At 38.4% G+C, this 13,456-nt stretch overlaps 1 protein-coding gene across 1 annotated transcript in view; it reads left to right on the top strand.

Annotated features, from left to right (window-relative positions):
- The first annotated feature begins 5,453 nt into the window (after positions 1-5,453).
- Positions 5,454-13,456, top strand: part of LOC145785337 (uncharacterized) — a 33,515-nt gene continuing 25,512 nt past the window's right edge. The window contains exons 1-3 of the mRNA XM_082596998.1: positions 5,454-5,558; positions 12,800-12,857; positions 12,924-13,016. Of these exons, the coding sequence (XP_082453124.1) occupies positions 5,457-5,558; positions 12,800-12,857; positions 12,924-13,016 (253 nt within the window). The 5' untranslated portion in view covers positions 5,454-5,456. The remainder of the gene's footprint in view (positions 5,559-12,799; positions 12,858-12,923; positions 13,017-13,456) is intronic.

The raw sequence follows: 13,456 nt of genomic DNA, 5'->3' as shown, positions 1-13,456 counted from the left end.
ATATATAAATGATATTCCTCTTAATTTTCTACTTTGAACGGCATATGTCATCCTTATTTTAACAACACATCAATAAAAGTTTGTACACAACCTTTATATTCATAACATTGTGCATGAAGGGGGCCCGAAAATAAATTGGTACCGGGCCCGAGAAATCCTGTCAACGGCCCTGTCGGTGGAATCGTATGCAGTGCGAAAATATGCTTCCCGGAAAGTATTTTTTGCCTTCGTGCTCTTTAACTCCCCAAGAAAAGTATTTTTGATTATACTTGTACGCTGATACCTTCCGCGGGCCGCAGCGATACAGCGTGGCGGGCCGCCATTTGGTGACCCCTGTGGTAGACACTTTAACCATAGATATCTTATATATGTAAGATATCTATGCTTTAACGTAGGACAGTTTTCCTCGTGAATCAGCTGATTCACAAATCGTGTTGCCAACATTTTTTCTGCAATTAAAGTTGATACAAAAAAGGGATATAAAAAAGTAGGTATCCAGCGACAAAAAAAAAGAAAGAAGTGTCTTCTGAGTATTAACATGTGTCAAATGGCTGACATTTTACATTTTTTCTGCAGTTAAAGTTGATACAAAAAAGGGATATAAAAAGTAGGTATCCAGCGGCAAAAAAAAAGAAAGAAGTGTCTTCTGAGTATTAACATGTGTCAAATGGCTGACATTTTAACCGATGAAAATTTTTCTGTGGCCAAGGTGAACGCAGTCATTGTGACTCATGCACAGGGCCGGATTTAGCTGATGGGGGGCCCGGGGCACTTTTAGATCGGGGGGCTCCCCTGCAAAAAACGTTTAGCGCCTACGGCGTGAAAAACCACCTCTGCGTCTGCAGTAGCATCAATCCAGCACTGCACAGCATTTTGCAGAAACTTCAAAGGCTGAAAGGAAGAAAAAATAACACAAAATCACATTTTTTCCACGTAAGGGGCCCTTCAAAAGTCGGGAGGCCCGGGGCACCTGCCCCCCTAAATCCGGGCCTGCATATGCAGGAAAAGCTACATAGGCAGCACGATCCGCCTGCTTTACAGCTAGCCTACTGATTGATTGAATCTTTATCCTCGGACTGGGAAAGCTTCTTGCAGAGCTTAATCCTGGCAGTTTCGCATAGACTTGTAGAGGCTTTCAATCACTGACGCAGGCCCGATGGCGAAATTTTTTTCCCACAGACGTTTTGTTACTTCACGTAGAGTTTGTATTTATACCGTGTGAATGCAAACATTTTTCGTTGGCGTGTTTGGTTCAGTGGTTTCGTCATTTGCCTATATTCGTGAGGACGTCAGTTCGACGCCTATCGAAGTCAATTTTTTTTTCTTTACATTCTCAACTTTTTTAAACTTGACTAGAAGTGTAGGTGTGTCTCTAGGCTACGTTTTTTTTCAAGTTCAATGTTTAGATTTGGACCTGGAGGGCGAAAATCGGTAAAAAACAGTTAGGCTACGCCGCCGCGCCGTAACCAGTAGGCTAATGGCTAAACTTACAGAAATATGCAAATGAGACAAAAAGTTCGTGGAAAAAATAATTTCACCGTCCGGTCACCGAGATGGATAGAGTAAGTGTCCCCTTCTTTAGATATCCCTGGAAAAATGTAGCTTAGCTACCTACACAGTTGTAATGTTTGTTTTTGGTGGCGAGGCCATAGTGCCCCCATAGAATACTTTGTCGCTAAAATATCTTTGCTAGATCTGACTTAACGAACGAAGAAACTTCAAGATCAATCGGCGCTGGTTCGACTTTCCGGGTGTGCACTTGAGCAACGCATCTCAAGGACAGCGGTTTCTAGTGGGTGGAATAATTCACAGGCAACAACAATCGGAACTTCACTCTGTCAAACTCGGTAGCCTACTGGCCCTGCGTCAAAAGAATCCAGAAGTAAGCTGTGAAAAACGTCCAGAAATAACTTATCGAGGCTTTGTCCAAGGATAAAGATTCAATTAATCATCACGCCTTCAAGTTAAATTCTGGCTACAATGAAACCAAGTGTCCAAGTAGTGTAGGCTACACTTTAAAATCCGAAGTAGGGTACCGGTATAGTCGATGTGTATTCTGAGGTTGGGATTGAAATGGCGCCTTTTACTAAACCTAACAAGAACAAACATATTTTCTGGCAAAGTTGTAGAACACAATACAGAGAACAAGAAACATTAGTTTTAAAAAGGATTACAAACAAAGATTTCATTGTTAATCGCTCGTATAAGTTGGAGTCTGCCTTTTTTGACCACTTCAGACACGCCAAAATCCCTCCGACTCCGTAACTCTGCTTCATCATTTGAATTTTTCCAACAAAATGTTGATAGGACCTAGGCTGCTCTACTGTAGCCTATGTTGCAACAAACTTACTAGGTGTTTCTCGGCAGCCGATTTGTAGCAAGAATTGACAGCGATAGACACCGTGTTTCGCCCATGAGGCTGGGCTCGTCAGTATCGCACCACTAATTCTGCCACAAAGGTATTCGACCACCGCTTTACTACTTTTACCTTTGCAACACATCAATGGGACCAATGAGACAAGTTTACTACTTACACGACAACTGGCCTACTTACTAGGCCTACTTATAGGTAGGGGGAGATGTGGGACCAATGAAACAAAATGAGTAATTTTTCCGTTGTCACGCGTGATTTTCGCAGTACAGGGCTAGTTAAGCGTTTGAGGGAAGCACATCTTCTTACTGTATTTACGCATAGCTAGGGCTTCGAATTGGATCACAGATTAAAAAAATATTTCGCTTGTCAAATGTTCACTTTTTTGTATCATTGGTCCCCCCTGAGTGGGACCTTTGCAACACATCAATGGGACCAATGAGACAAGTTTACTACTTACACGACAACTGTACTTTTTCTGAAGAAAGATTGCATTTTGTGTAAAAGCAAAGAACAAGCAGTTTCTAGAACGAACATGGACAGATGAAAGAACGAACAAGCCGATTCAACACAAAATTGTTTAAAGTTAAACAGTAACAATTAGCTGGGGAGGGGTCGTCATAGACAAGTTTTTCATCAGGCAATGTGATATTGTGACAAGTTCATTGCAAATTTCAAAACACCAGACAAGCGTTTCGTTTTGGCAACAGAGGTTGGATCTGGCAGAAGACACACAATATCACAATGAGACACAGAAGCCACATTTTCATTTTCTGGGAAGTCTTTCATTTTGTCTTATGTTTTCTCAATTTAATTTTAATAACTCAATTTCATAGTCATTATCTTGAAACAATGTCATGCAAAGCATTATTTAAAGCTTCATTTGAAAAATGACTTTTTAAGCCTTTGGATTGCTTTAACATCGGCATTTTCTGCCAAAAATACTTTAAAATTCAGACAGGGACCTTTGAGACATGGTCTCAATTTACAGTGTCTCAAAGCTCCCCTATCTCAAAAACTTTGAATTAAAGGATGGTTTCACAAAACTCGACTTATTATCTCTCATAAAGCCTACCAATCTTGTAGAATACCTTCCTACCTAGTACATGAAAAACTTAGCATTTGCTATAATAAGCACCTGAACATAATATTGAAAGTTTTCCAGAAGTACTACATTTTACTTTTGCCTCCCAAAAACATACTTTTGTCTCTCATTTCTGCGTTTGCAACAAGCCAACTTTCAAACCTCGTGGCAAAGAAGGTTTATGTAATCACGTTCCAATAACTACGGTACCAAAAAGAAAGTTAACTTTGAGTAGGGATCAAAAACGAGCTGTGTTGTATTGGTCCCCTTGTATCATTGGTCCCACATCTCCCCAGTAAATCACCATAGGCTACTAAAATGTATTAATAAATAGGCTATAGGGCCTATAGCCCTAATAAAGTTTTACATACATTTTCCACGGCGTTTGCGGTGGTGTCCAACGTTTTCTTCGTAAACAGTTCTTCGCAAAACAATTCTTCGTAAACAATTCTTCGTAAAATTAATTCTTTGTATAACAATTCTTCCCAAAGCATTTCTTTGTGTATGCAGTTGAGATTTGATGTATACGAAGACATGCTTTACGAAGAATTGTTTTACGGATTTCATTACACCAACAACCGTTTACGAAGAATTGTTTTACGAACAACTGTTTACGAACAATTTGCCTATAACCTTGAATGAATTGGTATTTCTGAAAGAAACAGAACATCACCACTTGACCATCTTTGCTCAAAAACATCAATGATGGAAACTTAAAAACCCTTTTGCGAACACTCATCCATACAAATCGCTTCTTCAAGAATTCTTTTGCGAACACTCATCCATACAAATCGCTTCTTCAAGAATTCTTTTGCGAACACTCATCCATACAAATCACTTCTTCAAGAATTCTTTTGCGAACACTCATCCATACAAATCGCTTCTTCAAGAATTCTTTTGCGAACACTCATCCATACAAATCGCTTCTTCAAGAATTCTTTTGCGAACACTCATCCATACAAATCGCTTCTTCAAGAATTCTTTTGCGAACACTCATCCATACAAATCGCTTCTTCAAGAATTCTTTTGCGAACACTCATCCATACAAATCGCTTCTTCAAGAATTCTTTATGTCTTCAATGATCGAGAATGAAGAACGTGGTTTTAATGAAAAAAGGGGTTGGTGCTCGTTCATGAGTCCAGGGTTTCTCATCCTTTGTTACACTCTGCCCACTCCTGTCACCGTTGATCAGTCCTGCCACAGTTTGAAGGCTTCATACAGACCAAAAGTTGTGCTGCATGAAGCAGCGGTGTGCAATGTGCAATATGCATGCAGTCAACACTTTGCGATTATAAAGATGATGTTTACATAGCAATGAGAGCTAAACTAAAACCTGACAATGAAAGGGGTGGTTGGAGAGTTCCACACTGCGATGGGTGGTTGCACAAAAGTGCGTCGACTGTAGAAAGGAAGTAGGAACCTTGCTTGTTTATTTTACTGACTCTTTACCGAACGGTTTGATCGATATGGTTTGAGTTGAACATATGTTGCCAATAAACATAAAAAATACATTCAAGTGCTGCAAGTAGGTGCAACAGGTTAAACATCAAAAAGAATTGCCGAAGAATTGAGCAAAGCTCCGGTTTGAAGCATGGGGCTCTTGCAAGCCCACATGTTGAAGGTTCCAGGCAAATAGTCTGACCTCCCAAGCAGTAACTCGTGATGCTTCAAGCAACTGAAAAAGAATCAAGATTGTGTGTAGTTTGATTGACACTTTGATTTGATTGATTGACAGCAATAATTTGAATATTTCTGAAGAAGTTTTTGAGGCTTTTCCTGTTGTATAACTTTGTGATGGCTCAAGAAGATGTTTTGTGGAAAATTTTACTTTCAGTCAATCCAGCCAGGGCAGTTCCACGTGAGTGCAAACTGACATCAGATGAAGTGCGGCCCGCTGTTGTTTACGATGACATCACCACATTAATCTTTGTAACGAGTTCCACATGAGCAGTTTCAGTGAGCCAACTGACGACTCATTTTAGAATCTTTGTAGAACAAATATGCAGCTGAAGAATCAAGTAAAGGTTTTGTTTGTAGTTCTGTGTTTCGCCAATGCACAAGACCAAGATGATGATTCCAATGACGATAGTCCAATAGACTCGGTAAGTTTGCTTGGTGTAGCATATACGTTTCACATTGTTACAATATTTTCTATATCTTGCGAGACCTGGTGAAATGGCTTCCCCGATGGTAGGATATCTTTTCATGGGGGTTTTCTTTGCCTACCTTGATGAATCAACGGGCTACGATAAAGGTTCTTCAAGTCCGATCGAATTGATCTACGACTTGTTACAACTTTAAAACTTGCAGTAGTTTCTTGGTCATCCTGTTCTGAACAATTACAAGGCACGACAAGTCACGGTTCAGTTAATGACATCATACAGTTGTCATCGAAAGACAGAAAACTTATAGGCTATTCTATAGATTCGAAAAGATTTGCTTGTTATTACATTTAACATTATAAAAACAAAAAGCGAACGTTTTCGGCTAGTCATATAGCCCTTTTCAAGCCTATAAGAAAAAATACATTATTAAAAGAAATGCTAAAGAATCATATAGTAGGCTATATATCACAGCAAACATATGGTCAAATCTAAACATTTGAGAAACTGCCTCGCTCACACAAAGTGATAACTGAAAATTACACAGCACAACGGGTTAAGTATTTCAGAGGTAAAATTAATTGATTGTTCAGACAAAGACTCAGGCAGATTACGCAAGAAAGACAGAAGCACAAGAGATAGTGGCACAAAACAAAGTAGGCTAATGCGGAAAGCACAAGACGTAATAATTCAATCAAAAAACTGTTAAAAGGTAAGAAGCTCCGCAAGCAAATAATTGCCTGTTGAGCCCTGGGTTTAAAGATTTGATGATCAATGCCTCATGAATCTTGGTGTCGAATTCGGACAAATACTTACGAACAATTTTGAAAGACTGCAATGACGGTTCATTGTTTGAGCACGATTGGCAGTTTCTAATATGGTCTTTAATTGCACTGTTTTTATTAAAATTAGCTAAATTCAAATGCTCTCGCACTCTAGTCACCAAATGTCGCGTGGTCATACCAATGTAGCCTATGTTGAACTTGCATCATGCAAGCAAGTGAACTTATAAACGACGTTTGAGCATAAGCGGAAAGGAGTTTTAGACTTCGACTGAAAATAGCAACCAGTTTTAAAGGTTTTATAGACGGAAAAATCTTAACGTTAGACTTCAAGGCAATAAATCTGGACAAACTTGTGGCAAAACGTTTGGATTCCTTGCCAACAAACGGGATTGTTAGAAAGTTTTTGAAATCAGGCTCCTCAACTGGAGACGCAGTGGAAACCGAATTCAAAAACCCTCTAAGAACCTTATTAAAAAACCAAGTCGGATAATGATTAGCACCAAAGTATGAGCGTAATTTATTAATTTCATTATTGAAACAGTCATTGTTCGAGCAAATGTCTCGAGCTCGCGAGATAAGGCACTTGATCAAAGCAGATTTGTAATTAGACGGGCAAACAGCGCTGAAATTAAGGAAAAGATTAGTGTTTGTCGGTTTACGCCAGACCCAAGTATCAAATCCATTACCATTTGTCTTGATTTCTACATCCAAAAAAGGTATAGTCTCCGTGGCTTTTTCTACAGTAAATTTTATGTTTTGATGTTGCGTATTGAGTAGCCTACTTCAAAAAACTGTGAACAAGAATTATCGTCATCAAATATGGCAAAAATGTCATCAATATAACGTAAGTAAAGCTTGGGAAAGAATTGGGAAATATTTTCAGAAAAAATCTTATTTTCAAGGTGGGCTAGAAAAAATTGGCAAGAGTGGGACCCAGAGGCGAACCCATAGCCACTCCGTCAATTTGCTTGTACAATTTATCTTTGTGTAGAAACATGCCCTCTGTGGCTAAATGCATCAATTTGATAAAAATGTCTTTTTTGATGAGCGTCGTGGTTTGGCTGGTCTTCTGCAAATATGTAATTCGCGATAATGTCGATCGTTTCTTTTAAAGGGACGTTAATGAATAGCGATTGTACATCAAAACTGACCATTACTTGATTGGGAGCACATTGAAAATCTTTCAGCTTGTCCAGAAAATCGTTGGTTGAGTCGAGCATGTACTTTTTTGGCATGTAAGGTTTAATAATATTGTCTAAGAATTTAGCCAGAGCATATTCCGGAGTCGAAATCATTGACACAACTGGACGGGCTGGATTGTCCTTTTTATGTACTTTAATCAAACCATACAGCTTACCTGGGCTGCTGCCCGAGGGAATCAGTTTTTGAGTTACTTCTTTTCCAAATTTCTTGAGATATCTTTTTACATAATACTCGATGGACCTTTCTTTTGAAATAATTGGATGAACTTTAGTACTCTCATTGATTATAGCAAATTTAGTTTCATCGCTTACAATTCTGTCTAATTTTGAAAAATAATCTGCAGTGTCCAAAATTGCCGAAGTCCTAGATGTATCACTAACGTTAGTTCAATAAAGCTCAGTTTGCTAGAAGAAGAAGTCTTACGATTCGGCCTAAACCTCCCAATTCTTCCAAAACAAATTGATTCAAACAATATGAAAGCGAGTAGGCCTATAGAACAACTTATGAGTTCTCTGAAAAGAAATGGAGATATATCAATCAACTCTGATGATAAAGACGAAGTTAAATTTATTGTAAAACGTTTTATGTGTAATGCTAAAAGAGTTTGTTCATCCCAAAGAAATCAAGCAATTCATCGCACACTAAAGTCCCTGTCTTTAAATCAGTCTATTAAAGTATGCAAATTTGATAAAGGAAAAGGAACGGCAATTTTGGACAGTGCAGATTATTTTTCAAAATTAGACAGAATTGTAAGCGATGAAACTAAATTTGCTATAATCAATGAGAGTACTAAAGTCCATCCAATTATTTCGAAAGAAAGGTTCATCGAGTATTATGTAAAAAGATATCTCAAGAAATTTGGAAAAGAAGTAACTCAAAAACTGATTGCCTCGGGCAGCAGCCCAGGTAAGCTGTATGGTTTGATCTTCTTCTTTCGTTTAAGACTAGATCAAATCAAATTTCAGGGCAGGTGATGGAGAGCCAGGTGAGTGTAGCTTCGTCCAGCGTTGCTATACCATGCGTTCCATTTGGTGCCTTATAGATCGGACATTCGAGAACGACATGGTCAGCAGTTTGTTCCTCCGCGCCGCATTCGCAGGCCGGTGAGGGAGCCAAACCCCACTTGTGCATGTTGGAATGGAAGCGACCGACTCCGGTTCGGATTCTGTTGAGCTTGACCCAAGTCGGCCGAGGCAGGTCCATACCAGGGGGGCGCGCCACCGGGTGAGGTATAAAACGTATAAAATAAAATATGGTATAAAATATGGTTTGATTAAAGTACATAAAAAGGACAATCCAGCCCGTCCAGTTGTGTCAATGATTTCGACTCCGGAATATGCTCTGGCTAAATTCTTAGACAATATTATTAAACCTTACATGCCAAAAAAGTACATGCTCGACTCAACCAACGATTTTCTGGACAAGCTGAAAGATTTTCAATGTGCTCCCAATCAAGTAATGGTCAGTTTTGATGTACAATCGCTATTCACTAACGTCCCTTTAAAACAGGGGTTCTTAAACTGGGGTCCATGGACTCCCAAGGGGTGCGCGGACTAGTTTTAGGGGGTCCATGAAGGCCCAATGGAAATCTTAGTGTATAATTTCAAAAATGGAATACATTTTTCAACAGAAAGGAGATTAAGTTCAAACAACCCTGATGATTTCTAGTTTGGCGTTTCCGGATAATTTTTATCGCATTGTAGCCTACTGTTTTTTTGATATGTACGTTTATTACGTTATTCATTAAAATTGTCTTTCAATTCGAAAAGTATTGGCGATTTTTGGAGTTCATTGATGCAAGCATATCCTCTTTTGGTAAAGAGAGCCATGGCTGCTATAATCCCTTTTGTGACTACATATTTATGTGAGTCAGGATTTTCATCCTTGGTAACTATCAAAACAAAGAGTCGAAACCGGTTGGATGCAAAGCATGACATGCGTGTTGCTGTTGTCCTATCAAAGGCGAAGCCACAATTTCATGTTCTTGTTGAAGACAAACAGCAGCTTCCTTCATTAAATCGAAAATATTGAAAAACAATCTGCATTCGCTATTTCTTAAATTTAATAAAACATACATTTTGTTACCAATTTAATTAAATTTTATTGCCACAAAGGGGGTCTAAGCCAACTAAATTTTTGTTTTAAGGGGTCCGCGTTAAAAAAAGTTTAAGAACCCCTGCTTTAAAAGAAACGATCGACATTATCGCGAATTACATATTTGCAGAAGACCAGCCAAACCACAACGCTCATCAAAAAGACATTTTTATCAAATTAATGCATTTAGCCACAGAGGGCATGTTTCTATACAAAGATAAATTGTACAAGCAAATTGACGGAGTGGCTATGGGTTCGCCTCTGGGTTCCACTTTTGCCAATTTCTTTCTAGCCCACCTTGAAAATAAGATTTTTTCTGAAAATATTTCCCAATTCTTTCCCAAGCTTTACTTACGTTATATTGATGACATTTTTGCCATATTTGATGACGATAATTCTTGTTCACAGTTTTTTGAAGTAGGCTACTCAATACGCAACATCAAAACATAAAATTTACTGTAGAAAAAGCCACGGAGACTATACCTTTTTTGGATGTAGAAATCAAGACAAATAATAATAATAATAATAATAATGTTATGGTTTTATTTATTGTCGCTCTACAACAGCTAAGGTCTTTTAGCGACAGGGCTCATTTTTAATTAATATCAGGTTTACGATGTTATCACATTATCACCCGACTCATTCCCACTGCGCTATGCAGGATAGAACACAATCGGTACCGTTTTTAAAGTCTTCGGTTTGACCCGACCTGGAATCGATCTCAGATCTACCAGCACCAGAGTCGAAGGCGAAACCACTCGGCCACTGAGCTGGTCAAGACAAATGGTAATGGATTTGATACTTGGGTCTGGCGTAAACCGACAAACACTAATCTTTTCCTTAATTTCAGCGCTGTTTGCCCGTCTAATTACAAATCTGCTTTGATCAAGTGCCTTATCTCGCGAGCTCGAGACATTTGCTCGAACAATGACTGTTTCAATAATGAAATTAATAAATTACGCTCATACTTTGGTGCTAATCATTATCCGACTTGGTTTTTTAATAAGGTTCTTAGAGGGTTTTTGAATTCGGTTTCCACTGCGTCTCCAGTTGAGGAGCCTGATTTCAAAAACTTTCTAACAATCCCGTTTGTTGGCAAGGAATCCAAACGTTTTGCCACAAGTTTGTCCAGATTTATTGCATTGAAGTCTAACGTTAAGATTTTTCCCGTTTATAAAACATTTAAAGCTGGTTATTATTTTCAGTTGAAGTCTAAAACTCCTTTCCGCTTATGTTCTAACGTCGTGTATAAGTTCACTTGCTCGCATGATGCGAGATTGTCATACATTGGTATGACCACGCGACATTTGGTGACTAGAGTGCGAGAGCATTTGAATTTAGCTAATTTTAATAAAAACAGTGCAATTAAAGACCATATTAGAAACTGTCAATCGTGCTCAAACAATGAACCGTCATTGCAGTCTTTCAAAATTGTTCGTAAGTGTTTGTCCGAATTCGACACCAAGATTCATGAGGCATTGATCATCAAATCTTTAAACCCAGGGCTCAACAGGCAATTATTTGCTTGCGGAGCTTCTTACCTTTTAACAGTTTTTTGATTGAATTATCACGTCTTGTGCTTTTCGCATTACTTTGTTTTGTGCCACTATCTCTTGTGCTTCTGTCTTTCTTGCGTAATCTGCCTGAGTCTTTGTCTGAACTATCAATTAATTTACCTCTGAAATACTTGACCCGTTGTGCTGCGTAATTTTTCAGTTATCACTTTGTGTGAGCACCAGCTCAGTGGCCGAGTGGTTTCGCCTTCGGCTCTGGTGCTGGTAGGTCTGAGATCGATTCCAGGTCGGGTCAAACCGAAGACTTTAAAAACGGTACCGATTGTGTTCTATCCTGCATAGCGCAGTGAGAATGAGTCGGGTAATAATGTGATAACATCGTAAACCTGATAGAAATTAAAAATGAGCCCTGTCGCTAAAAGACCATAGCTGTTGTAGAGCGACAATAAATAAAACCATAACATTATTATTATTACTTTGTGTGAGCGAGGCAGTTTCTCAAATGTTTAGATTTGACCATATTTTTGCTGTGATACTATATGATTCTTTAGCATTTCTTTTAATAATGTATTTTTTCTTATAGGCTTGAAAAGGGCTATGTGACTAGCCGAAAACGTTCCCTTTTTGTCTTTTGTTTTTATAATGTAAAATGTAGTGTTGTTGCTGAGTTATGTCTGTTTATGGTTTAAAAGAGTTACCTCTCTACCCAAACTGTATTGTACAGGTAAGGACACAACAACACAACTTACTTACAATGCTCAACCCCAATAGAATTAATTGTTTATGACCGCGATTTGATTGTTTCTCGACTAGTCGTCAATCTCAAACGGAAGTGATTGGGTCTGTTCGTTTATTTCACGCACTTTATGTCGTTCGTTATTTAGTTTTATTCATCCGTTTCTGAACCAAAATAGAAAATATCAATATCCCAATTTCCCATTTATTGTGATCTTATGCTCCCATTTTCCTCTCTTGCGTCGAGACAAATCTTCTGCTTCAATCAATTTGCAAGTTTAAATTGAATGACCTGAGTTTGTTTACTTCAGTATCCTCAAAAAGTTTATTTCCCACGGTCTCACCCAAACCTTCTTGTTTCACATGTTTTCCTTTTGGACCTTGTAGCCAATGAGACCTACCTACATATTTTGCTCGTCTTCCTGTGTCAGATAATCGCTTTGGCTATCCGGGAACAAAAGTCGAAAGTGGAAATGTAAACTTTTCGTAGAGACTGCGCTACAACTGTTTACCTGATAGACGAAATAAATTATCCAGTAGGTCATATACTGTACAGCAGGCTATAGGCTACCTAAATTGAACCAAATTCAACTTTTTAAAATTCAGTTTTGTTTTATTTTTGATCATCAAAGCGAAAATAACATTTGCCATAACATAACAATTGAGGTCTTTGAGTATTAGGTCTATGTAGGTATAGAGGCATATTGATGGCTACTCAGTACTCATGCATGAAACAAAAAAGTCAACAATTCATTTTCACCATGAAATCTTAGAAATGAAATGCGCTGCTCAAATTCGATGAGGTTTCCATTTAGTGAGCGGCTCATTATTCGACACAAACACAAAATCATGAATTAAAACATTGATTTTGTGACTTGCGAGTTTCTAAAATTGTTTTTTTCTTTTCCAGTTCTTCATTGAAGCGGATGAATATCCGGGAGGAGATGAATATCCGGATAACAATCAAGGTTGGTTGTTTTCACGGCGCTTTTACAGAGGTTGATTTGTTAATCGTCGACCCTTTTTCGTTTCAGATTATCCAAACGAAAATGACATCAAAGACGATGAGGAATTTCTGACATGCTTGAGTGGTTACGAATGGAGCAAAGAGAAAAAAGAATGTGTAGGTATGACGTAAGAATGTGTGGGTATGACGGAAGAATGTGTAGGTATGACGTAAGAATGTGTAAGTATGACGTAAAGGAAACAGAAACTCCCTCTATTTCAGAGGATCTTAAACTTTTTGGGCTGTGGTCCCCTTAACGTCATTTGCAAGACTATGTGCCCCTTTTGTCGTTTAGGCTTCAAACTACATCAATTTTACATGTTTTGGATCAATCATATAGGCCTACATGAATTAAAGACAAGTGTAAGTTGGAAAGAGTCATTAGAAAATGTGAGAGTAAATTATCGAGACTTTAGTAAAGTCTCGAATTTTGAAGAGTAAATTTTGACACGAAACGCAAAGTAACGAACTGGAAACACTTTCGGTGGTGAATATTATGAAACATCTCAAAACATTTCCTTTCGACGCCTAATTCCGCCCCGTTAGCTCAGTGGTTACGCG

Source organism: Aplidium turbinatum, chromosome 16, assembly GCF_918807975.1.
Source record: "Aplidium turbinatum chromosome 16, kaAplTurb1.1, whole genome shotgun sequence".
NCBI classification, from domain to species: domain Eukaryota; kingdom Metazoa; phylum Chordata; class Ascidiacea; order Aplousobranchia; family Polyclinidae; genus Aplidium; species Aplidium turbinatum.
The sequence above is the reverse complement of the archived record's forward strand: the minus strand, read 5'-3'. Positions and strand labels throughout refer to the sequence as shown.